The 27,936-nt window shown below is 39.4% G+C and overlaps 1 protein-coding gene across 1 annotated transcript in view; it reads left to right on the forward strand.

Annotated features, from left to right (window-relative positions):
* The window catches only part of NCKAP5 (NCK associated protein 5), a 1,051,270-nt gene that overhangs the window by 870,247 nt on the left and 153,087 nt on the right, over nucleotides 1-27,936 (forward strand). Inside the window, 3 exon segments of the mRNA XM_021075797.1 lie at nucleotides 5,363-5,431; nucleotides 15,610-15,648; nucleotides 25,094-25,213. Of these exon segments, the coding sequence (XP_020931456.1) occupies nucleotides 5,363-5,431; nucleotides 15,610-15,648; nucleotides 25,094-25,213 (228 nt within the window).

Consider the following 27,936-nt stretch of genomic DNA (forward strand, 5'->3'; position numbering starts at 1 on the left):
CAGGAAATCCTCTAAATCAGGGACTACGTCTAGTTTTTGATTGTTGTGTAAGATAAAGCTGAACCCTGAGACTCACTGTTACCTTGAATTGACCCTTCTAAGGATGGCCTCTGAGTACACTAATTTAACAACATACTCATTTAAAATGGACCAAACCTATGTTGTCATTCTGTAATTCTCAGTAAGGATTCCTACTTCTCTTTCCCCTTATCCTTATCTGTCTTATCCTTTCCCATTCCTGCAACATACAAATAGTCACTGTCTCTTTGAATCACACTTAATTAAGTTCTCTTTTTTCTGGTTCTGTTTTTCCCCCATTGTCTCATGTTGGTAGCAGGTTAATCCTGAATTTCTAATAAATGCAAAAGGATTAAAGAAAATCATGAGTTCAAGATTATTTTAACTTCGCTGGCATAATTGTTAATATCTCCATGGTCCTCTGGGATATGTAGGATTACATCAATTAAATTGGTCTCTGTAACTGAACACATTAACCATAAACGTGACGACAGTGTCTTTTCCAGCACCCCATAAGTACTTAATTTGCTTGCCTATAATAGATTTTCAGAGCAGTAAACGTGAGGCAAGTAATGTAAATAGTGTAATGATGGTAATTATCTGAATGGATCGATCAGAGTGTTATTACAACATGATATTGTGGGTAGCAGTGAGGTATAGACCTTCCATATAAATTCCTGTTTTCAACTTTATTTCCTTACATGTTTTTTCCAAGATTTTTAAAGTGAAAGCAGTATAAACTGGCATTGTTATTCTTTCTTTTATCTTTCCCCATCATCCTTTGTGCAGTTGCCTTACCAAAACCAGCAGACCACAGGAAAGCTAAATTTCTCCAAAGAAAGCAGGAACTCTGTACAATTGAAATTCTAGCAGTTTCTCCATGTGTCATGGTATCCAAATATTTGAACCAGAAGTCATATTGCCAGGTGGTTCATTTGTTCCCTTCATTGATTATCTACTAAAGAACTGTAAACACAGAACACTTTCAATGACTTGCTGAAGGTTACACGATCTGGTATTGCCAGATAAATGGCAATGGGGTGGACTCAGCGCTCCCACCTGGGCTGGGCGAGGAGCTGAGAGGTACATGGGCTGTGGACATGAAGGAGGTTCAGTGTGACAGGCCAGGGCAAGCCCTGGAAGAAATAGTAGCAAGTCAGGGAAATCTTTTTGTTTAGTTTGGGTGCAGAGTGAAATGATGCAAAAGTCTTGGGATGACCAGCACTTAAAAATCTAAACTAAATGTCCATTGACAGAGGAATGGATCAAGATATGGTCCATATATACAATGAAATACTACTCGGCTATTAAAAAGAATGAAATAATGCCATTTGCAGCAACATGGATGGACCTAGACATTATCACACCAGGTAAAGTAAGTCAGATGGAGAAAGACAAGCATCATATAATATCACTTATATGTGGGATCTAAAAAAAGGATACAAATGAACTTATTTGCAGAACAGAAACAGACTCACAGACTTTGAAAACAAACTTTTGGTTACCAAAGGGGAGAGGTGGTGGGAAGGAATAGACTGAGTTTGAGATTGGCATATGCACACTTTGGTATGTGGAATGACTGGCCATCAGGGACATGCTCTATGGTACAGGGAACTCTACCCAATATTCTGTGATGGCCTATGTGGGAAAAAAAGTCTGAATGAGAATAGATGTGTGTACTCATATCACTGAATCACTTCATTATATAGCAGAAATGATCACAACATTGTAAATCAACTGTACTTCAGTAAAACTTTTAAAAAAGAAAAGAAAAACAAATCCAAACAGATAATCAACACAAGGGGGGAAGGGTTGAAAGTGTGTGCAGATATCTGTCCATGATGAAAATGGAAAGAACATGGCAGGGCCCCACCTGGGGGACAGCAATGTTGAGGGGGAGTTGTTAAAACAGGGATTCAAACCCAGAGGAAACAATTCAAAGCTAATATGAGAACTGAAACTTGAAGGAAAAAAGGGGGTTTGAGTCCTTACACTTGAAGGATGACTCGGTCAAGATGATCTGACAGTGACAAGAGCACCTTCCAAATAGACTCTTTCCCATCAATTTCCTTCTACTTTTGTGCCCCATCCTACCTAGTTCAGTCATATCACTTGGGTTTTATTGTTAAGTAACAAATGGGCCTAAATCTGAAATTTTTTATGCATGTGCCAAAAAACAAAAAAATTCAAATCCTCAAAGCGGAAATGAAACCACACAGAACCCACTCCTTCTGTATTACCAGAAAACAGAAGCCTAAAACTTCTCATTTTTGTACATAGAAAAATAAGCACTATGCTGGCAAGCTTGTGTGTCCCCAGGGAGGGTGGCAGCAGAGAGTAAAGGAAAGCATGCCCAGAATGAGAAGGTTTAACACCACACTAGGAGCTCAACTCTGACTACAGGTGGAGGCGCAGTTCCCAGTACTGGCTATAGGGCAGGTCTTGAAAGTGTCCAGGACCTAAGGTGACCACCTCAGCGAGATGCTGATTCTGGCAAGAAGGAAGCAAAGGGGAAAGGAGAGGTACCATTTGGAGGCATGATTGCCAGGCGAAAGAGAAGAGGGAAAAGTTCAAGATGCTGTGGAAATAAAAGAGAAGTAGAAGACCAACCTCCCCGATCATCATTCAGTAAAGGGACTAAAACAAAGGGATACAGGGCAAGGGCAGGAAAAATAGTACATGAAAGTGATCAATTCTGCTAATATAGAAGGGTGCAACTAGGGAATTGGTTGGAAAAAGGAATGGGGACAATTGATTGTTGCCTAGGTACTGGGAGGGGGGTAAGGTGCAGGACTGTAACTACATGGTCACAACAAAGGGCATAAGGAAGACTGTGAGAAGACCTGCGGAAGGTGGGTGGGGTAGCCTCGATGGTGTAGGAGAGGAAGTGACTCCTCACTCATTTTAATATAGTTTTGACTTTTGGAGTTGTGTGAATGTTTTCCATATTCAAAAAGGAATCAGTAGCACAATGGGATCAGCAGCATCTCTGGAGCACTGGGACATGGATTCAGTTGTGGGTTTGATGCACGGTGGGTTAGGGATCCAGTGGCAACTGTGGTTCCCTGGTCCAGGAACTCCATGTGCTGCTGGATGGCCAAAAAAGAAAAAATTAAAAAAAAAAAAAAGGAAAAAGGAAACCAATGAAAAGAGGAGAAATTAAATTTGAATCCTATCAGAAACAAATGAACAGAATTTCAAATACAAATACATAACATAACATGCTAAAGTGTGAGGGGTTGGGAAGAGCCAGTCTAGTATCTTTTGAACATAGTATTTTTACAGTATACCTGCATTCTAAATGAAAAACAATGTGTGAATTCTTCTTAGTGCTGTTTTTTGTCATGTGGCAACATTGTGTGCACAGTAGGATTGAAGAAATGAGTAAATATGATGCCAGAAATCCATACTCTCCTTATAGGAAAAGGAAGATACAAATATGAAAAGATGACAGCAGGGAGCAAATTGTGTGTGTGTGTGTGTGTGTCTGTCTGTCTGTCTGTCTGTCTGTCTGTCTGTGTGTGTCTGTGTGTGTGTGTGAATGAGAACTTCTTCCTACCACTGAAAGGGACTAGAAGCATTGATTTCTCAGTAGTAATTGGCACGTGTTAATACCCAGATCTTAGTTTCCAAATATCCTCCCCAGCTAAAATGAAGGAAGATTCCATGCAAGAGATGACTGATTTCAGGATTGAGGCAATAAACAAGCATAATGGACATGGAACGTTTTCTGTCCCAAACAAGAAAGAGCATTTTTTTAAATTTATTTTTTATTGTTATTTCCCCCAACGCACTTCTTTTTTTCCACTGTACAGCATGGGAACCCAGTTACACATGCATGTATACATAATATTTTCCTCCGTTGTGCTGTGTTGTATCTAGACACAGTTCTCAATGCTACACAGCAGAATTGCACTGTAAATCCATTCCATGAGCAATAGTTGCATCCGTTGACCCCAAGCTCCCAATCCCTCCCACTCCCTCCCCCTCACCCCGGGCAACCACAAGTCTATTCTCCAAGTCCGTGGTTTTCTTTTCTATGGAAAGGTTCATTTGGGCTGTATATTAGATACCAGATATGAGTGATATCATATGGTATTTGTCTTTGAAAGAGCATGTTTTTAAATGCAGAAAATATGTCAAAGGTCACACCTTAAGGGATTGCACCTTCCCCAAGGGGAGAAAATATGAGTATCAAAATAAATATTGGCAGCAATGACTGATCACCCAATGAATAATAAAAGAATCCATGTATCTATACTGATAAATAAGTGGGAAATATACTTCCTTATTGATATCATGCAGACTTGTAAATGTAGGTAGAAAAATGGTAGAAATCACCATTTTCAACCAAAGTAATTATTGATTCAGGCAAGGCTCTTGATAATCACTAAAATAAGTAGATGTGAAGTTCAATGAGGCACAGGAGATTTTCTTTACAGTGGAGGGATTTGCAAAGCCTACCTTAACTGAGTGATCAGAGTTAACATGTCCAGTATGGGACACATGGACATCATACCATTGTCATGTGATGCACAGAGAAGGACCCAACATCATTTCTGTGCTGTTACTGCCAAGTGTGCAGGATGAAACTTGAAAGAAACCCAAATTAAAGGATATTTCACAGGACTCTGAAGAGCAGGAAAGCAGTACTTTTTTAAATCGAGGGGGGAGTTCCCTTATGGCTCATTGGGTTAAGGATCTGTCATTATCACTGCCACAGCTTGAGTTGCTGCTGTGGCGCAGGTTCAATTCCAGGGCCAGGAACTTCCATATGTCTTGGCGGGTGTGGCCAAAAGAAGAAAAAGTGGGGGAGGGTAGAGGGACTCTTAAGTATAGTTCACTTTGTAAATTTCTCATTATAGTCTCATATTTAAAAGTAATTGATGAACCAGGAAAACAATATGTTTAGTTTGCATTGGGGATTATGTGTTTTTGAATTTACCTGAGACTCTCTTCCCTAACCAAAAACAATTCCAGGTTATGAATCTGTGACAGGTCTGAATGAAGTGGATTAAGGCATTACATTTTCATAGAATGAACTAAACATTGTAATCTTTTTACCGAACACTTTCACATCAGGCCATGATTTGATTTTCTACCTGTTCAGAATATCAAATTTTTGCATTTCTTTAAATGATACTGTCTTTTGGTGAACAGGTTGATAAGACAGAAGTCATCCCTGAGAGATTTATAATAGTCCTCAGAGCAAATTCATCAAAGATTCTTCTACAAGATGGTTTTGGATCCTAAGGAGATCTATTTAGTAACTGTATTGAAGAAGTTGTCATATAACACAACATTTCATTGATTTATGTGTGTTATTTTTGTATCTTTACTGCAGGCAGAGAATTCAGCGTTGGCTTTGGAAAATGAAAATCAAAGGGAACAGTATGAGAGGTGTCTTGATGAGGTAAGGGGAGTGGAGAGGTTCTGCCTTAGAGGCTGGACTCTTTAGGAGTGCCTTAGTCTGATCTTAATATATGTCTGTTACAAGTTCCAGAGAACACTGGCATTTTCTCCTCCAAAGGAAGGTTGTAAACAGGGGATACTGAGGAGGAAGATCAGTCACTCTCCTCCTCCTCCCTCTTTACATTCTTAGACAGCATCTGCAAATTCCTTTTGCTTATTGTTTAATATTCATGGGGCACAGATTGGGCCATGCTTCACTGTATGATAAATTCCTTCTGTCCAGCCAGTGTGATCTCAGCCTGGGAGTGAGAAAAGCTGCCCTGGGGCATGCTGCATCTCCCATTGGATACCATTTCTGAAAAAGCAAATCCTTGAAAGAGTGGGCGGGAACGAAGTTCACAGTTGGCAGACAGAGGGGTAAAAAAAATCAGTAGATTTCAAAGCCAAGAAGAGAGAGGGAGGTGAGGAAGAAAATGTGAGCAGGATGGAAGGAAACAGGGCCATGTGCTTGAGTCAACTGGAGAAGTATTATTTGATAAGAATGAAGAGATGAAGGCAGAGATGGTGGGTATCTGAGAGGCAAGGGGAAAATTGAAGTGTGTGCAGTGCCTTCCCACACTGTCAGGGGGACCATCCATCCTTTACTGTATCATCCAGCCAGGACTGGCCATTAGCCTCCCCAACCCTCATCTGGGACTTGATTGGTGGTTAAAGTTATTCATTTAATGGGATGACTTTTTTTTTTTTTTTTTTTTTGCTTTTTAGGGCCACAGCTGCAGCATATGGAAATTCCCAGGCTAGGGGTCAAATTGGAGCTGCAGCTGCCAGCCTACACCACAGCCATAACAACATGGGATCCAAGCCTTGACTGCAACCTATCACACGGCAACACTGGATTCTTAACCCACTTAGTGAGGCTAGGGATCAAATCTGAGTTCTCATGGATACTAGTTGGGTTCTTACCCCCAAGCCACAATGGGAACTCCTAATGGAATGACTTTTCTAATCATTTGTCCAATATCCTAAAGCTTACATATATTCTTGTAGGAGATTCAGTTTGAGAGTGGTTCTAATACAGTCAACAAAGATTTTAAGAAACTAAGCAAAACTACATTTCATGGAATTTCACTACCTTATCAGTAGAAAGTAGCAATATTTCTTCAGTCTTTTCCTCCTGGATAACAGTTGCGGAAACCTTTTCCAGTAAGCGCCCTTACCCCTTCCCTCCCCCTGATAACCCCTCTGCCAGACTGTCCTAGAAGGCGACGGGTTAAAGGACACAGGCTCAGATCTGAGTTATGGTATCATCACCTCCAGTGTATATACTTCTCTCCTCCTTTGTAACTAGAAGTGGTGTCTCTCCTCAGATTTCCACATGGGCTTGATTTTCCTACACCTGCGCTTCTGGAAATGTGCTCCCCAGACTAGCAGTATCCGCCTCATCTGGGAACTTGTTAGAAATGCACATTCTTAGGCCCCGCCCCCAGCCATAGAGAACCGGACACTCTGCAGGTGGAAGTGGGCCTGGCTATCTGTATGTCAGCAAGCTCTCTGGGTGATGCTGTCGAACCCTACAGTGTGAGAGCTTTATCCTTACAACACGGACCACTTTGCATCACAGGTATTTGTTGAAGAGCCCTCAAAAAGTCCCCAGAAAAATCATTAAGCTATTTGATATTTTAATTGTTTACTATTTCCAGCCATGTCGATTAGTCACTTGAGCAAAAGGGTGTTTGCAGTCCTCAGCCTGTCAGGACTTAAAGGAACTCAGAATAATTTTTATAATGTCAAAAGTTAAAAGAATCGCAAAAGTAAGTTGTCATAAAAGGGTGAGTGATGACTCAGGGTCTAGTGGAGCCAGTTCAGCTCCTCTCACCCCTGTTCCCCAGGCTCTTGGTCCGATCAAAGTTTAGGGCAGGAAAGACCAAATAGATCCAAGGATATTTAAAGCAACAAATACTGCCCTCAGTTCATGTGTATTGACCAGCAAAGTTTCACTTTAACCTCCTGCACAGAGATTTTCAGTGAGACTTCTTTCATACTCAGAAGTCAAAATATGAGAATCACATCACAGAATTTTCTTATTTGTCACAATTTCCCCACAAGTCACCCCTCCCCATTAGTCGAAAATCCCTAGGGTTTCTATGGAAACTCACAGTTTGTTTTCCGTATGTCCCTTAGGCTCGCATCCTGAAGATTTCGTCAGAATGTGCCCGTCAAAACCTAAGTTTTCACCTACAAAATCATTTAGTGTAAAGTTTCCACTGAAGACAGAATTTTCAGAGGGAGAATCCCTCTGTTCTTAATTGCAAAAATTAACTGTTGCCAAGGAAGTGATTTGCAACAAAGAACCATCTCTGAGCAGTACAAATGTTTTGTATTCATGAATCCTGGCCCCTGATTACACATGCCAGTTGTTGTGTAACTAATTGCATGAGGGTAGACAATCCATTTCCATGCCTTGTAAGAGAACACTCTCAAAGGGGTAGTTGAATGTAGTAATAATGCCAAATGGAAATTCTTTTCAAAGCTTTTTATACTAATTAGACAAACTAACAAGGTACGGCCTCATGTAAGTTATTTCCTTGCTAGTGGGTTTTATAAAATATGCACAGGTAGATAAAATGTAAATTTAAAGTGTTCTTCAACTCCTTTTGCACTGCTTATTTTTTGCTTGGAAATGGAGACTATATGGAGGATTTGGGGAAAGACTTCGGCGTTAGAGATTCAAGTTTCTGTGTGTGTTTATTTAGAAGAAACAGATGCACATCCCTAGACACACACACACACACACAAATGCAGGCACACACTTTGCCATTTCACCACTACCTCTACTGCTACCCAACTCCTCCTCTCCTCTCTTTGCAGTGCAAAAGCAAAGCCAAGGACCAATCTTGATTTTGTTTGGGGGATTGAAAGTTTTCATGTTTGAATCTAACTCTTTGTCCAGCTGTTTGAGAGTTTGCTTGCAAGCAGTGAAGTGCTATTTAATTCTCAGCATCGCCATGGCCAGTTCCTTTAAGACAACTTATTCCCGTGTGAGAAGCATAATGACACATTAAAATCAGTAAAATAGGAGTTCCTATTGTGGCTCAGTGGGTTAAGAACCCAACATAGTGTCTGTGAGGATGCAGGTTCGATCCCCAGCCTTGCTCAGTGGGTTAAGGATGTGTTGCCACAAGCCGTGGAGTAGGTCTCATATGCAGCTCAGATCCAGTATTGCCATGGCTTTGGTGGAGGCTGACAGCTGCAGCTCCAATTCGACCTCTGGCCTGGTAACTTCCATATGCTGCAAGTGGGGCCATAGAAATAAAATTAAATTAAAATAAAATAAAATCATGAAAATAACATCTCCTCAAGCCACTGCCTTGCTTTTAGATGGATTTCGTGTGTCCTCCAAACCTTTATTGTGTGTCAACCTCACCCAGACCCTGGGATCTTAGGGTGTCCCCAGCCTAGCAGCAGAAGTGAGGGTGAGGTTAATCTCAGAGGAAGGAGGTCAGGGAAACTCAGAGGAAAGAGGTTACCCTGGGGATTTGGAGAACATATAGTAGAGTCACCAAAGGGCTGGAAGAGTGGTGGGTAGGTGGTAAAGAGGCAGAACTGAAAGGGCATTGTTAGCAGATGGAGCTGGAGCAGGTGAAGTCTGAGACTAGAGAGGTAAATGGTTCTCATACTTACCAGCACATTGGACTTAGCCGGGGAGCTTTGAACAGACCACTGGCTGGCACCCCCTCCTCCATAGATTCTGCCCTAAAGTGGAGCCTGAGTGTTAGGAGTTTTTAAAGCACTCCAGGGGGTTAGGATATTCAGCCAAGATTAAGAACCACTACCCTTACATCTCTGAATGCTATTCTTTAGAGACCATTTCCAGGAAGAATCCATAAGAGGATGAAAGCTCCACCAAACTGGTTGTGATAAAAAAGCCATATGGACCCATGTGGAAATGTAGGGTTATTTCCTGTTCTTAACCAGCATCTGAGCAAAAAACAAACTTTATCCCAGTGTATTTTCTAGTTCTCTTCTGCATCAGAAAGATGTATCATGATTGCAAAAAATGCAGTTTTCAGACCTCACTCAGCCCCATTTTTAAATTGAAGAATAGTTAATTTACAATAATATGTTAATTTCAGGTGAACAGCAAAGTGTATATATGTGTGTATATACATACATACTATATATATAATTTTTCAGAATTTTTCTATTGTAAGTTATTACAAGATATTGAAGTATAATTCCCTGTGCTATACAACAGGTCCTTGTTGGTTATCTATTTGATATATAGTAGTGTGTATATGTTAATCCCAACCTCCTAATTTATCTCCCCCTCCTCCCCACTATCCCCTCTGGGAACCACAAGTTTTTTCTTTTTTTTTTCCTATGTCTCACTCAGCCCTTCTTAACAAGAATGAGGGATGAGAAAGTTGGCAATTTGAACAACTTCCCAGGCAAAGCTTTTGCACACAGAAGTTGGATTACCTGCCTCCTTGTCCAACCATTGGGTTGGACCAGTGTTTGTAGTCAACCAGGGTGCCATAGTCCTGTTCTTACTTACCCATGCTCTGCACTTCAGAGCACAAGGGTCAGGAAAAGCAGACCTCTGGTGGAGTTCAGAAAATAAAAAAAGAAATTAGAATTTCTTTTAAACCAAGGCTAACTAAAGGCAAAGGCAGGTTAAGAACATTCTTACTTTTCTTTCTGATTCCCATGCTATATGCCAAGACTGGATTGTGGAGTCATTGTCAGATATCATTATCATATCTGGGACCTAAGTCATCTTCAAAGTCAATGTCTTGCTTGAATCCAAAAAGATACATGCACCCCAGTCTTCATAGCAGCAATATTTATAGTAACTAGGATATGGAAGCAACCTAAGTGTCCATCAACAGGTGAATGAATTAAGATGTGGTACATATATACAATGGAGTACTACTCAGTCATAAAAAAGAACAAAATAATGCCATTTGCAGCAAAATGGATGCAACTAGAGATTATCATACCAGGTGAAGTAAGTCAGACAGAGAAAGATAAATATATGACATAACTTATATGTGGAAGCTTAAAAAGTGATATAAATAAACTTATTTACAAAAGAGAAATATACTTACAAGACATAGAAAACAAACTTATGGTTACCAAAGGGGAAAAAGGGGAGGTAGATAAATTAGGAGTTTGGGATTAACATATATACATTGCTATATATAAAATACATAAACAACAAGGACCTACTGCATAGTACAGGGAACTGTATTCAGTATTTTGCAATAACCTATAAGGAGAAAGAATGTGAAAAAGAATGTGTGTGTGTGTGTGTGTGTGTGTGTGTGTGTGTGTGTATAACTGAATCACTTTGCTATACACCTGAAACCAACACAAGATTGTGAATTAACTATACTTAAATTTTTAAAAAGGTTACAAAATAAAAAATCAAATCAATGTTTTGAGAGATGGAAGATGCTCCTGCTCCTGGCTGTCACATGCTTCAAATGCCCGTTTCATGAATGGATCATGAAATCAACAGATGGTCCAGTTCTTGTGCATGCTCTAGCCTCTAGCCACCAACATCAGCACCTGTGTTCCAGTTATCATTTCCCCAAGATCCAGCACAGTTTTTGTCCCAGACTAGGGCTCTTAATGCATATTCGCGAATAACTAAATGAATGAATGGAGATGATCAGCAGCAAATTAATTTCCAAATTAGTTTTCACTGGAATCCCACATACATATTTTGATGGATTTCCCCTACTCCCGGTATTCTATAAGATATTTTGACAGGGTAATTGAATAATATAGGTACTCAGTAGTTTTTATTTGTACATGCATTTTACACACACACACACACACACACACATTCATTTACAAATAAAAGCCCTTATTCTTAAAGCACCCTTCCTTAACTTCTTATCTGAAAATGTGTTTTATTTTATGAAGTTTGAGTGACCAGATTCAGATTTAACATTTATGAAGTGATCGCTTTTTATCAGGTATTATCCAAAGTGGTTTCTCTAAATATGTCTAACATCTCCTTCATTTTTCACAGTATTAGAGGTTGCCAGCTCCCCTTTACAGATGCGAAAAGTCAGGGTGCTCCCCCACCCCCATGCATGTCAGTAAATGATCAACACAGGCAGCATTTGAACCCGGGTCTTTCCTGCGATTCTGCCCCAGTGCTCCTCACATTTGCCACCAGCTGCCTTCCTGCAATAAACCCAGCTCAGAAGCACAGAAAACTCCAAAGCACATTTCCTGAAACTTGTGCTTTTGCAACCAGGTTTTTATTATTATTATTATTATTATTATTATTATTATTATTATTATTATTGTCCTTTTTGGCCACACTTGAAGCATGCAGAAGTTCCTGAGCCAGGGATCAAACCCACACCACAGCAGTGACCTGAGCCACAGCAGTGACAATGTCAGATCCTTAACCCTCTGAGCCGCCAGGAAACTCCCATGTGACAAGGTTTTTAAATTACCTTGCTGACATGACAGTGGTTTTGCATGATAAAAGAGGACATACCAGGATGAAAGCAGGACCACTGGGCAGGAGGACAGGACATTAAGCATGGTAGCTACTGAGTTCCTCAATCCCCACCCTCATCCCCAGCCCTGACCATCTTCCAAATGAGGTAAGGATCCACTCCTTCTGAAATAAACTCCAAGGAGCAGCCTCAGGGACTGTTTTGTAATAAAATAACAGACACCTCTTCAGCCCTGACTTCTCCCTCTGCCCGCCTCCTCCCAGGGGAGCACAGAGGAATTGAGCTCCCTCTATACCTGACAGGGAAGAAGAGCAAAGATGTGTGAGTTGCAGGTGTCAGAGAAGCCGGCTTGGCTGAGAATTCTTACTTAAAGGAGAGGAAAGATGTACCTGGGCCCTCTCCTTGGCATACGGGCCCCTTTCCCCATCTATGTTCATCCCCTTAGATACAAAGAGGGGAGGTTTCCACAGAAGGCCTCAAAGAGGTTGTCAAACGAGGCAGGGCCTTAAGGACTGTCAACTTTGCTCACTGTCTGAGATCCCCCTACCAAGCCCAGCTACTCTTTTTCTCTTTGTTTGGAGAGGAAAGTCGTCAGCTGGTACTAGACAGTATTTGTTCTCATTAGCTGGAACTGCCTGTTTGTGATTATCTGCTACCCAATTGCTAAGGGCATGAGTCTGTGATGAGGGCAGGGGCGCCTTCCAGGGATCTTCTTGTGAACCTATTAGAGGTTGCAAGCACAAGCTCCAAACCCCCGTTCTGTTGATGCATCAAGGAAGCTTAGCCATTACAAAGTAGTAACAAAACCCAAGAAACTATAGGCACTACCGAGGAAAACATATCTATCACCTGCCTGCTCTTCTGCAAAGAACCTGTGAGCCCTTCTGGGTAATATAACCCCATGTCAGTAGGTAAAGAAATAATGCATCCGTGGATCTTTGTTCAATTTTCAGGTAGAGCAAGCAATCGTCCAAAGTACATGCCAAAAGGAACAGTATCAGAGATAGAGTCTGTAAGCCTATAGGGCAAACATACTTGGATTGCAAAGATATAACGTACTTATTCCTGCAGGCTCTTACAGATAAGATATTTGTTTATGACTCCTGTTAAATCATGTAGAAAGCTATTTTATGTGACCAGTGTTCCACAGACTGGTTTAAGTGAGGGACCGGTTTGGAGGAAGAAAAGAAAACATTGATATTAGGCAGTTTTATGAGAAGGTAAATCAAATCCAAAGTTTGCGATCCAAAAGAATTAAATTATTTATGGTATAAATTAACTTCGGTACATTGTTCCTGATTCCAGCAGCATGAATAGTTCAATTCGTCTGGTTTTTTTTTTTTTTCAATTTGCAAGAATAAAATAGATGATGTATACTTTGATTTAAGTTCTCAGTTATGAATTGGAATGAACATTTAAAAATTGAAAGATTTTTGAGATTACGCCATTGGCCAATTTGTGTGGACTGAGTAACATTTGTCAACATTGTAGTCATGTATAAATAAAGTGATAAAGGTAAAAGAAAAGGCAACAGTTATGGAAAGTGTGGTTTATTTTGATCTATGATAGTTCTTAAATAAGCTTCTTTAACTTGAGCTAGACTAAAACAATACCTAAGAATATGTTTTCTTCAAAACTATAGTTTCTTTCAGTGAAAGGCCTTTCTGTTTTATTCAATGTCAACAAAGTAAATTTGAAAAGGATTCTCATAGGAGAAAAAGAATTCTCTCATGTGTACAGTTCAGCTAATCAATTATAGGTAATCTGATTCTAGTCATTTACTGCTTGTTGTGTGAAGGTCTGCAAACCACAAGTTGATGACAGCCTGTATTTTAATTTTCAAGGAGGCTTATTGGTAGCCAACTGTCATTAAGGATGTGCTATTTTGTCAATATTTAGTCAAGAAACAATTAAGCTCCATGAAAACATTCTTACCATAATCTGTTCCACTATAGTAGACAGAGAAATGAGCCCCTATAGTTTAGCATCACCAGAAATAAGTTTGTTAACAAGAGAAAAAGAAGATAAAAGTGTGATCTTCAGCCTTTGATTGAATGTGAACATTACCAAAATGATTACATGCTTATCACACTTATAATTGTTCTTTCCAGCCTCCTACCATTTATGTTCTCTTTGAAACTAAGGAACACATCACAATCACAGATATTCTGCAAATATGTATTGAATAAATGAAGGAAGCAATGAAGGAACAAAAATACCTAATATTTAGGATTTTTAAATATCCTGACTTGGTCTTTAATTCAGCTTCAGCTATCACACTAAGTGTTTAGAGTTTACATATGAATTGACTAAAAATAGCACCTAATTCACCCATTTACTGTAATTATATCAGTGGTAGCCCTATGGGTACAGAGCTTCAAGGTTGTGGTGAAGTTTAGTAAGTGACTTTTTGTGAAGTGTTTTTGAAATCTGGAGATGAAAAAGAAATCTTAGTACAAATACATGTAGATATGATAAATGGTTATCTGGAGAAAATGCCAGATCCTTGAAATATCAGGGATGTGTTGTTGGTTTTTCACATGGCTCTTAACTGGAATTATGTCAAATGCCCACTCCTAAGTCCATCACTGACAGGAAATAGAATAACCAACATTAGCTAGTACTAATCAAGTTCACCACCCTGGGCTGATAGGGCCCAGCTTTTCCAACTCTCCCAAACTATCTGATAACTGAAGAAAACTGTGGTTCTATCACTACATCAGTGACAGTTGTATTTGATTGTGTATTGGAAAAAATGCAGCATAATGGTAGCTATTTTATTCCTCTCTCATATGGACATTCAGAGATAGTACAGCTCCATGCATCATCAGGACCAGGCTCATCCTATTTTTCTGCCCCAAAATACTTACTGCAACTTTCATTGTCAAGGTGGCTGCTGAAGCTCCCGCCATCACTTTCATATCCCAGATAAGGAAAGAAAGAAGAAGTCCCCTTCTTATAAGAGACTTTCTTTAAGTCCAAGAAAGTAGACTGCTTATAACTTATTGGCCAGAAGTTTGTCACACAGTGACAAGGGAGGCTGGGAAATGAAGTTGGGTGTGTCTGGCCAAAAAAATTAGGGTTTGTGACTTAGGAAGGGGGAAATGGAAGATGGAGTGAACTACTACCAGACTCTGTTATAGATAGCAATGGCAAGAGGATGGCTTAAACAAAGATGTGGAGTAGGAAAGTAGAGCATATAGGAAAGAATGAGTTGTCTCTATTCTCCACCATTCAGTTTATCTCTGTTGCTAGTAATTTTAAACAGTAAAATAGTCATATAGCAAAAGAAGAGGAAGGAGAGGCAAAGGACATTGTAAATCAGCAAAACATAGAAACCAAAGTGTACAGATAATTAGGATCATGTTTTGCACTATGTCATTTTTTTAGCCTTCTTAAAGTACTTTACATATGAAAGGATGTTATTTTTCCAAATATGGAAATGTGAGAGTCAAGGTATGAATGATCTTTCCAGCCTAACCATCTTAATTAGCTACAAGGTCACCCTCAGAAAAAGCAAAATATTACCTAGAAGGATAAGCTTATTATGGAAAGAATCAGGTCTTCTACAAATAGAAGAAAGAGGCAAATGAGCTAATTAGCTATGGCTGTGGGGAACTTATTGGTAAATTAGAGTCCACACATATAAGGTCTCGTTATTATAAACAGCAACTCTTTTCTTTATTTTTTTTTTAAGGTAGCCAACCAAGTTGTGCAAGCTCTGCTCACTCAAAAGGTAGGTCACTTTCTGGCTTTATTATTTTCAAAGTACTTAGGTGAATAGATTGCAATTCATGTTGTCAAATGAAAGGAAACCATGATTGATAGCTGCAATACTTTTCTATTTATTCACTTACGTAAAAATTCTGTGTGTGTTTAAACGGCATATGAAGTAACATCAATGACCAATGGAATCATAAAATTTAAACTCTTGGGAAAGTAATAGAAAGGCTTTTGAAGATGAAAGATTTCCATGAGCCCACCCAGATGAGTAGCAAACCTGTCATTTTTATTTAGTAAATGCAAACACTAAATAAGTTAATGGATTCCTCTGCCTTCTATAAAATGAATAGCCTCTGATGGACAGCATTAACAGAAGCCTAAAATTCAGCAAAGAAATTGTTTGAGGTTAGGAACATTATTTAAGTTCTCTGAGCCTTAATTCCTTTTCTGTAAAATAGGGATAACAGATGCCACCTCCTAGAATTGCTGTGGTCATTCCTGGGAAAGGAAGCATGTAAGGTAGTTCCCATAGGAACAGGTTTGCAGTTAATGTAAAACAAATGGTGATATTGTATACTTGAAAGTTGCTGAGAGTAGATCTTACAAGAACAATAACGAAGTTAACAATATGAGGTGATGGACATGCTAATTATTTTGATCTTGGTAACCATTCTACTAGGTAATGTATATCAAATTATCACATTTTACATATGTACAGTTATATTTGTAAATTACTCCTCAATAAAGTTAGGGGGAAAAAAACAAATGAGAATTTCTGAGCATGAATTTTCTTTACCTTTTCCTTTGTTATCTTATTCTACCTTCAGATCATGTTATTGAGGCAGAGTGGGTAAATGCAGGTCATTGCCCAAATTTGGCTGGTATGGCGAATTTTATTGAACTTTTCACATCTCTTTCCATGATGTGTGGGAGGCTAAATTATAGTTCCTTTTTTTATTTTAATGATTTTTATTTTTTTTACATTATAGCTAGTTTACAGTGTTCTGTCAATTTTCTGCTGTACAGCAAGGTGACCCAGTCACACATACATATATACATTCTTTTTTCTCATGTTATCATGCTCTATCATAAGTGACTCGATATAGCTCCCAGTGCTATACAGCAGGATCCCATTGCTTATATATTCCAAAGGCAATAGTTTGCATCTATTAACCCCAAGTTCCCAATCCACCTTGGCACCCTCAAGTCTGTTCTCCAAATCCATTATTTTCTTTTCTGGGGAAAAGTTCATTTGTGCCATATATTAGATTCCAGATTACAGTGATATCATATGGTATTTGTCTCTCTCTTTCTGACTTATTTCACTTAGTATGAGAGTCTCTAGTTCCATCCATGTTGTTGCAAATGACATTATTTTGCTCTTTTTATGGCTGAGTAGTATTCCATTATGTATATATACCACATCTAGTTCCTTTAGATTTTGCTTATTCTAAGTTACATCTTCATGAGATAGAGGAGTTCCCATCATGGCACAGTGCTTAACAAATTCGACTAAGAACCATGAGGTTGCAGGTTCGATCCCTGGCCTTGTTCAGTGGATTAACGATCTGGCGTGGCCATGAGCTTTGGTGTAGGTTGCAGACACGGCTTGGATCCCACGTTGCTGTGGCTCTGGCGTAGGCCAGTGGCTATAGCTCCGATTCGACCCCTAGCCTGGGAATCTCCATATGCCACGGGAGCGGCCCAAGAAATGGCAAAAAGACAAAAAAAAGAAAGAAAGAAAACTTAAATCGTGTGGCATGTTTGGGAGAGTGTGGCCAATGAAAGCAAAATCATTCATGGTATTTTGATTTTTTGCATTGCAAAACCACTTTATTAGGGGCTGAGTGCTTCTCATAAAGATACTTAAATATTATTTTAAATTTATATTCTAGAGACATTATGATAATATTTTTGCAAGTGCTTCTGTCAAAATATGCTTCCTGCTGCAAATGATTTTAACTGGTTCAGATAGAGAGTTTTGGTAACACTTATTAGGTTAGAGTCAGGTCCCATTGTGAATAACAGAGAACCAAAATAGTGATGGCTTAAATCAGCTAAAATATAATTTATTTCTCAGATCTAAATCATCTATAGGTAAGAAGTACAGGGCTGATTTGATGACTTTGCTTCAAAAGGTTCATAGGTTCCCTGGCATCCTGGCTTCTTAGTATTCTGTGGCATGTGGTCTCCATTTCTAAGGTTACCTCATAGTCCAAAATGGTTGCTGTAGCTCCAATCATCACATCTGCATTTCAACCATCAGGAAGAAATGAAAGCCAAAGGAAATGAAAAGGGTAAAAGATAACAGCTATCTTTTGAGAGAAATGTCCAAAAGTTTTCACACTTCCCTACTTATAGCTCCCTGAACAGACCTTAATTACACAGCCGCACCCAAGGAGGCTGACACTAGAGTCTTTATTTTGGGTATGTCCCCAGCTGAAAAATTGATTGTCACCTTATTGTAGAAGAAGAGAAACAGATGTTCAAGGGCAACTCAAGATTTCTGTCACAACGTATCCAAATGCCTTTTCTTTTTTAAAAGCTTTAACTTCTCAATCACTCTCTTCCTGTTGGAAACCCAACACTCATTTAATTCCAAACCTAAGGAATGAAGAGAGTGCTGTTACATTCCATGTGTAACTGTTGAGAGACTTCTCATGCCTGTCTTTTTTAATGGTGCTTCACGAAAGAGACAAGAAAGCTTTCCAGTACAATAGAAAGGAAAATGGAAACTTTCAGGTCAGCCACAAAAAATAGCTACACAAATTCAAGTAATAACTAGTAAACAGATAAATCTACCTTGGTGCAGTTAAGCAGTAAGACACAGAAAGATGTGCTACTGTGAGATAGCATACCTTGGGGACACTGTGGGGCCAGAAAAGATGCCGGGGCTTTCTGAGATTCCTAAACAATCATGTTCTGCAGAAGCGTGTGCCTCCCAGTTTTTATAAGGACTGTAAAATGGCTACAAAAAGACTAAAATTTCTTTCTAATTAAGAGCACAATAGAGAAAAATACAGTGTACTGCAAATGCAGATGAGACAATAATTCTAAAGAGGGATGTAGCTGGCAAGGAGTAAAACAAATTTTGAGTGATTTATCCTAGCCACACACACAAAATCCTTGAGGTGAAGTTCTGGTTTTAGAAAATCTCATTTGTTATGACACAAAGGCAAATCTGCCAGGGCTTCAGCTCCTCCCAGGGCAACCAAAAAGGTGTTTTTCTGACATATCATGGATTGGACCCGATAAGCATTTTGAAGTCGCAGAGTATACTTCCTTTCCAAATACTGATATAAAAAAATTATTTCCATAAATTTGGCAGTTTCTGTTCAATGTATATATAACGTCCTACTCAAGCAATTCAATTCATCTCAGAAACCTGCAGGTTCTCTTAAGAGAGTTGACTGTCCCTCCTTTAGATCAATAACATTAAAGTGACAATATTAAACCCAGTTCACTTCCATTTATGCCTCCAAATCATAGGTCCAAGTCTACAAGTGCAAATGAAATCAATAACCTGAGCTAAATTCATATTTTTGTCTGAAATGTATTTTATCTTCATTTAGACAATTACACTCACTGAAATATATAACTCTCCCAGGTTCTTCTTTATTTATTTTTTTGCCACTAATGCCAAATTTGGAAGAAAAGCATTTTCTCTGCAGTTGTTTTCCAGTATATCAACAACCTCAATCTTATCTGCATCTTCTTTAGAAAAATCAAATATATATGGTTTTTCAATTTTTTTAATTAAAGTGTAGTTGATTCACAATGTTCTATTAATTTATGCTCTACAGAGAAGTGGCCCAGGCATACATTTACATACATTCTTTTCCTTATGTTCTCTCATGTTCTATCACAAGTGATTGGATATAGTTCTCTGTGCTATACAGCAGGACCTCATTGTATGGTGGTGTTTGTTCTTCAGAAGCATGAAATAAGGCTCGTGTGTGGTGGAATCAAGCAATACAGCCATCTGGGTAAAAGCCAAACACAATTTTGAATCTTGACCCTCTTTTATTTCTTTTAACTCCCGACTCCTACCCATTTTCCTTTAGGAGGGGCAGTCAGGCCATCTGTGTCTACTTGTCTAGCAATGGTGCGTGTAGGATCTTGTTTCCCTGAAGAGGGTCTGTTTATAGTTACTGTGTGCTTACAAGGAGTCAGTCCCTGTGTCCAGGACTTTAAGTCATTTTGTTTTCACTGCAGTCTTGTGAGAGAGGACTACAAAATAATTTGCCCATAGTTCCAATTGCCAGAAGTGGCAAAGCCCATATGTTAATAGAGGATCATTGCACTCAGACCCCACGCTCTTATCCTTTGCACCATTGGCCTCTACAATCTCATTCAATTACTTATTTTCTTTTGCCAGGGTAGTTTAGCAAGCAGAGGAGATGCTGTGAAAATCAGCAGATAGGTTGAAATCCAATCATTAGTTATGTGTGATTGCAGGAAATAAAAGGGCAGCTAGGTAGCCAGCGGATTTCTTAAAACTTCTGGAAGCATTGCCAGTCCTCACTAGCAAGGACACCCAGGATCTGACATATGTGGAGTCAAAGCTGACTGTAAATTTGGAGGCAAGCTTTCTCAGAATCAATTTTATTTTGGACCCTAGAATATCCCAACTGCCAGGGACCTTAGCAAATATTTAATCCTGAGATTGTCAACTAGCTTTGGGAATAAGCTCAATTCTATTCACTGTAATTACATTAGCTATCACTCAGATTAAAAATGCCTTTTAGATGAAGGCTTCCAGAATTCAACTGGCCACAGGGCTCACCACTTCCTATTGATTAGTTCTGGCCTGATTCAGTAATACAATTATGTTACCTGTCTTGCCTTTTTAAGTATTTGATGTTGAGGTCCTTGATCAGTGTGAGATGTAACCAGCCTTTCCCAGAATCGGCTCTTCTTTTTACAGAATTGTTAGCATTCTTAGATAGGATAGAGATGTATCATTGACACTAAGAAGGGTTAGGACAAGGAGAGGCTGGTGGATGTGGTGTTCCAGTAAGCTTTAATTTCAGACAATGGCATCTAAACCTGAGATTTTTTTTTTATTTCCCCAATACATTATTTTTTTTCTACTGTACAGCATAGTGACCCAGTTACACATACATGTGTACATTCTTTTTTCTCACATTATCATGCTCCATCATAAGTGACTAGACATAGTTCCCAATGCCACACACAGGATCTCATTGCTAATCCATTCCAAAGGCAATGGAAGAGAATATAGGCAAAACATTCTCTGACATCAACCTTGCAGATGTTTTCTCAGGTCAGTTCCCAAAGCAACAGAAATAAAAGCAAAAATAAACCAATGGGACCTAATCAAACTGACAAGCTTTTGCACAGCAAAGGAAACCAAAAAGAAAACAAAAAGATGACTCACAGAATGGGAGAAAATAATTTCAAATGATGCAACTGAGATTTCTTTAGTTTCTAAGGCCTTACCTGGGAGGCACAGTCTGGTTTCCCCCTCTGTAACTGACAGGGTTAGAGTAACGGCTCTCGCACTCAGCCTTAAAACGTCAGATGCTCTTTTTGGTCAGTGAGTTCTCATCGTGAGCCCAGAATAAGCAAAGATGAGACCAGCTGCCACTCTCCAGCCAGGTCTCGCCATCGTCATCAGAGAAATTGTTTTCCTCTCCCTCTTTCCATCTCTCCAGTCTGTTTGTGTTTATGTGTATGCACATAGGCACACATATGTGATATTTTTTCTTTTTACGACTGTACCTGTGGCATATAGAAGTTCCAAGGCTAGGGGTCGAATTGGAACTGCAGCTGCCACAGCCAGAGCAACGCTGGATCCAAGTCACATTTGCAACCTCTGTAGCAGCTTGAGGCAATACCAGATCCTTAACCCATTGAGCAAGGCCAGGGATCGAACCTGCATCCTCACAGACACTATGTCGGGTCCTTAACAGGAACTCTACACACATGGTTTTGATTACACTTTCTTGGGATGATGGCTGTCCAGTATCACTTACCATCCACAGCTTGAGTGAAGGAAACAAGAATGTTAAAACTACAAAGATGGTTATTTTATACCTACAAGTATTCTGTCCAGCTCAATTCTGTTGGTTGATGATTATAAGACCAGTATCATAGCCCTAAAGCCTTATGTCTCCCTCTTCTGCTATGTGCTGATCTAGATGAGCCAAGAGTGATGAACGGTTATCAGAGTCGATAAATTGGGTTTCTGCTAATGAACTTTTAATGCCTTAAGTAACAGTAATGGCCATGGAAATTTGGGCACGAAAATTCACTATAAAATATATTGATTTTTTTCTTTCATTATTTTTTTAATTAAAGCGTAGTGGATTTTCAACATTGTGCCAGTTTCTAACGTACATTAAAATGACATACATATATATATATACATTCGCTTTCTTATATTACCTTCCATCATGAAAGATATTAGTTCCCTGTGCTATACAGTCAGGACCTTATTGCTTATCCATTCTAAATGTAATAATTTGCATCTACTAACCCCAAACTCCCAGTCCCTTCCACTCCCTTCCTTCACTCCTACTTTTTTAATCCCCCTAAAGAGATATGTTCAAGTTATTCTTAGTTTTGCTGCTAAAAGCTGTTGCCGGTATTCCTGACAAGTTTCCTTTCTTTTTCCAAACCCACACACACTCCTAGGCTTGTTTCCATACCTCCCCCCGCAAATTAGAATGTTGTGTTTTCCTACCCAGTAGGTACTATTAATATTTATTTACCTCACAGTCAAGTTTTATTAATTGCTTAATTAGCAGTAGTGAAAACAATTAGTGTTTGGGAGCAAGGAACCTTATATACATGCTAGGAACACAAATTAGCAAAAGTGAGACACAGAGATTGAATTCTAAATAAAGAAAAGAAATTTAGCCTTTTAATTTGAGCAGAGCCTAGTCCCCCAAAATGGCCTGTGCCGAGTGGCCTGCGGCTCATAGGAGCACACACCCCTGCCCCGCCTGTACGGGCTACTGTCTTCCTAGAGCTTGCAGTGGGTGCTTCTTTCTGAGCAGGACATTTCTTTGCCCTGCTCTGCATGTGTAGGCAGCAGCCAGTTGAAAGATCCTATGCATAAGCTTTCCATTTAACGAAAAATGTGAGGCGAGTGTAAGTTGTGAAATGGGCTGCATTTTGGCCTGTTTCTTTGCCTCCTGTAAATGGAATGAATAAGCCTGGCAATGACAATGCATGTTCATGTAAAGCCTCAGAAGCTAGATCTCTCCAGCTGCGTACTTAGGTTGCCACAGGGTTATGGATGGAACAGGCCCACTCCCCTCCATAACGTCTGCTTAAGCCCCAGGGAGCAAAGCTGTGGACTGGCACTCTTTCTCGCTTGCAGATTCTTAAGGCAGGCCTATAGCTGCCTACATCAGAATACTTAGATGGACAGACATGCAGCTTGTTGAGAAACTTAAAACTCTTGTTATCACACCATTACTGGGTAATAGAGTTCATCCTCCTCATCCCCTTTCACAAAATAACCACACAGTTTTATTAAGTTCCTACTCCTCTGTGTTGTGCTGTGCTAGGTAATGAAAGAAAAGGGTCAGAACCAAATGAACTTATCTAGAGACAGAAAGAGACTCACAGACATAGAGAACAGACTTGTGGTTGCCAAGGAGGTGGAAGGTGGAGGAATTGGGGGTTTGGGCTTAGCAGATGCAAACTATTATATATAGGGTGGGTAAACAGAAAAGCCTTACTGTATAGCACAGGGAACTATATTCAATATCCTGTGACAATTTAATGGAAAAGAATACGAACAGGAATGTATATTCATGTATAACTGAATCACTTTGCTCTACAGCAGAAATTAACAAAACATCATAAATCAACTCTACTTCAATAAAATCAATTAATTTTTTTTTTTTGGTCTCTTGTCTTTTTAGGGTCGCACTTGTGGCATATGGAGGTTCCCATGCTAGGGGTCCAATTGGAGCTACAGCTGCCGGCCTACACCAGAGCTATAGCAGCGCCAGATCCGAGCCACATCTGCAACCTATACCACAGCTCACGGCAATGCCGGATCCTTAACCCACTGAGCAAGGCCAGGGATCAAACCCGCAACCTCATGGTTCCTAGGTTAGATTCGTTTCCGCTGCACCACGATGGAAATGCCCAAAATCAATTAAAAATTTTAAAAAGAAAAGGGTCAGAATAATATGCCTATGCTGGTATTTATGTGAGTATCCTCTGTGCTTGCCTTTTGAGGACCATGTCCTGTAATTAATTGACCAAAAAAATCTAGAGCCTGAAAGAAAATCAACACAAAGCAGTGAATAGACATTAGCTAAATGTCATATAACAGGCATTGAGGGCTTATTGGAGTTCAGAAAAGGGAGCAGATCAGAGTGTCAGGGAAGGGGCAGAATTTGAATTGGGTGTTATCCAAAGAGCCAAACTTGGACCAGAAGAAGGGAGTGGATGAGAAGAGAAAAGGAGGTGGGGGATGGGGGAGGCTGTTAGAATGCATGGAGCTTTCAAGAACAGCAGATCCTCATTCTTTGCATGGTAAGAGGAGAAGTCTTTTTTAATCAGGAAATAGAGTAATAGAAAGTGTGAAATGTAGTCAAGGGTCTGCTTTTGAAGAACCTTGATTAGGGCTTTATTCTACCTGGTCTTTCTTGAACCCCATTAAAGAGGGTATAGACATGCCCAAACAAGGAACTTTATCACAAGTTAGTTTGGAAGGCAGCTTCTTGGTGGAATTCCGGAGAAACTTAAACGTCCCACACATCAACTCCCCTCATAAAGCGGGGAGGAGGTCTCTGTGGTGTCTGAACCACTCATAAGAGCTGCTCTAGAAGATACCGTGCTATGATTACCCCACTTCTTCCCCGGCACTAAGACCAGAACACCCCAAAAGATATGGAAATCCACTAGTGTAGAGAATGGGCAAGTTTCAAGCAGCCTTATAAGCCTTCCCTTCAGAGCTGCTTCACTTCTCTTCAGTGCATCACTGACTATATTAACAGCCGCACTCAGAATTTCAACTTGTTTCCACAAACGGCGAGGGAAGGCTCCATCCAAAGTGATAGTTGCTTAGTTCATCAACTCTCTATTCACTGCCAAAACATTATTGTCCTTGTGGTTTGTGCTTTGTGATTGCTTTTATGAAGACAGTGAAAAGGCAAAATATATAGGTGGAAACTTAAATTGACTTTATATCGCTGAGATTTACCATCTCCAAAAATAGCATGCTAGATTAATGCACTTCTGATTTCAAGGGGCTTTTTTAAAAATTGGTCTCCCCTGAATATAATAATTCTATCAGACAACAACGTGCTGTGGAAAAAATATTGTATGCTATTTATTTCTAGAGGTTTTGAAGAAGAAAAATACTATTTTTGACTAATGTGTCTGAAATATCGAGAATATATGACTATAATATGCAAAAGTATCTTTCAGTTATAGACTTTCTTTTTTTTCCAATGTGTTTGTTGTAGGATCTAAGGGAGGAGTGTGTAAAGTTGAAAACAAGAGTGTTTGATTTGGAACAACAGAATCGAACACTCAGCATCCTGTTCCAACAGCGAGTCAGACCAGCTTCTGATCTGCTCCTCCAGGTATGTGTTTAGGTAGAAAACAATCTTGGCTACCGAAATGCTATTGACAAGAGGTGACTTAAGTTCGAAAGTTACCATTGTCTCTATGGGCAAGACATATTACATCAGAACTTCAATTCTGTCCCTCTCCAGGGACGTCATTAAAATTGAACGTATCTTAAATCTCTGACTCTGTAAAGCTAATTTTGATAAAGAAATGCATCAACACATAATAAACAAGTAAAAGGGGACAATGGAAATATCCTCTAGTCAATGAAGTGTCACTGGGGAATGGAGTCAGTAAATAATTGCTTTGGGGACCAATAGTAATACTTTTGCACTCTGTGATAAGCAAAGAAGAATTTTATGGCATGCCAAAGTGCATTTCTTTACTTCAAACTCTCAAAAATACAGCTGGGGTTGGTAGTGCTTTCAGATCTCTCTCTGTGCAGCCTTCTGAATCCTCACAACCTAGTACTTTCTTCCCTCCGCCTCATTATATTAGAGGTTCTCTTTATCTAAGAGCCCTCACCCCACTCTTCCCTTGCTTGCCCTGCATAACAGACAAAGTCATGGAAAGTCAAACCATTTGAATCATTTTGAAGCTGTCCCTGAGAAAGCACTAGAAAATTTATCTGACTGCAGGGAGACACATGGATGGCCAAAAGGTCTAGAAGGCTGATCTTTGCTGGTTCTTTTTTTTTTTTTTTCTTCTTTTTAGCTATCCAAGGGCATATGGAGTTCCCAGCTAGGGATCAGATCTCTGCGAACTATGATGCAGCTGTGGCAACAAGGGATCTTTAACCCACTGTGCCGGGCCAAGATCGAAACTGCATCCTGGTGCTGCAGAGATGCTGCTGATCCCATTGGGCCACAGGGGAAACTCCCGTTTCCTATTTTTTTAAATCCTATTAATGTGAGTGTTTGCTCAAACAAGCTCTCCTAAGTCACTCTCAGAGCCCTTCTGAGACTAAGCTGGCGAGGCATGTGTGAGGTTTCACAGGGGGAGTATACAGACCTTCAGCTGCCTGGTCACATTGACTAAAAGAAAGGGGAAAGACTGAAGTCTCCTCTAGACTAGCCTGTCCAGCACTGTAGCCACTAGCCATGTGGTGCTATGGAAACTAAAAATTAATTTAAGTGAAAGTTAATTTTCTATGTCAAATTAGTCACTTTTCGAGTGTTGAAAAGCCACATATGGCCAGCACCTACCATGTTAGACCACCTTTATATGTAGCATTTCCATCATCATAGAAAGTTCCATAGGATAACATCTCTCCAGATAGATGAGACAGTGTTGCTAATGTATCCTCTAAACTTCAGAACCAACATCTTTCCCTGACTCCTCAGGGAAGAAAAATGAGAAATTGCAGTTCATTTCAGAAAAAGAAAGATGTTTGGTAAAGCTGAACATCAAAACATAATTTCCTCTCCCAAATTAAAAGAAAAGAGCTCTCTGAATTGTAAAATAGATCTCATCTCTTAAATTAATTTTCTCTCTGCTTTATCTGTTAGTGCATAATTCATAATTTATGACTCAAAAATTGTGTGGAGAAAAAAAATCATCTATCTCTATTCAGTTTCCTGATCCCAGCATGATAAACACTGGTCATAGAGAATCTTGCATCTGTAAAAAGTTGTATTTAGTTTGTTCTCTCATAATCAAGATCCAAAATTATAATTACTTTTAACAGCTGTTGCATGTTCATGAGTTTTTCTGCTTTGCCTGTTTTAACTGGAGGCTTTTCTGGAATAATTTTTTAAGGATCTGCCATCCCTGTCTATGAATCACAATGGTTTATTTCCACAATAAGAACAAGGGCCACAAATATTTAAACTTTTTCATTGGCTATCACAGATTTTTTAAATACATATCCAAATGGCAGAGGATGGTGTTTGTGCTAACAATGGAACTCAGTGGTGATTCATTGGGTGTTTCCAGCCAACTCATTATTTCTCTCTAAATAGACCTCGCTTCCAGGAGCCATTCTAATTTAAATGGATTTTCAAAAAGATGGGTTGTTAATAGTTCTTCAAATTAGAATAGTATCGAAAATGATGCCTGCCTGCTAATATCTTAGGACTCTGAATCATAGATAGAAAAAGTTGCTGCTTTTCAGGTGGTCTGTTAGCCATTTGACCTGTGATTTTTTTTTTTTTTTTTTTTTTTTTTAATTTCCTGGTGGCATGAATACATATCATGGAGCACTGGCTAACGTAAAACAGTTTGAGCTTGCTTTGCACCTATGGAAGTTCTATAATTATGTGTTGAATGGAATAATGAATAAATGACCCAGGTTCATTCTGCCAGTTTGGGTGTTATTTTACATTACCCGTAAGAGAGGTTTATACCTGTACCTCTTCTTCTGAATGTTTCCTGTCTTATGTGGATGCTTTGGAACTATGCAACCATGCTGGTCCAGCCCAGTCTCTCTGAGAGTGTGACTGGCTGGTGAGTACAGCAAATCCACCAGTGTGCCTGGTCCCAAGTGTCCTTGACCTTATAGCTTCTGTGCATGTACTAGAGATTCAGTACAGTAGACTTCTAAGCAGTTTTCTGTGTATCTTAAAAAAACTACACTAGTTGTTATCAGCTGAACCCAGCCTAATGATTCTCTACAATCTTAAGTAGCTATCTGAAGAGAAAAGTGGAAAGAAGATTGTCGAACCTATTGTGATTAGTAGATACGCTATAAATATTAGAAAAGAAAATAATTTATAGGAAATCGTTAATTCTTTGTCCC

Source organism: Sus scrofa, chromosome 15 (assembly GCF_000003025.6).
Source record: "Sus scrofa isolate TJ Tabasco breed Duroc chromosome 15, Sscrofa11.1, whole genome shotgun sequence".
NCBI lineage: Eukaryota > Metazoa > Chordata > Mammalia > Artiodactyla > Suidae > Sus > Sus scrofa.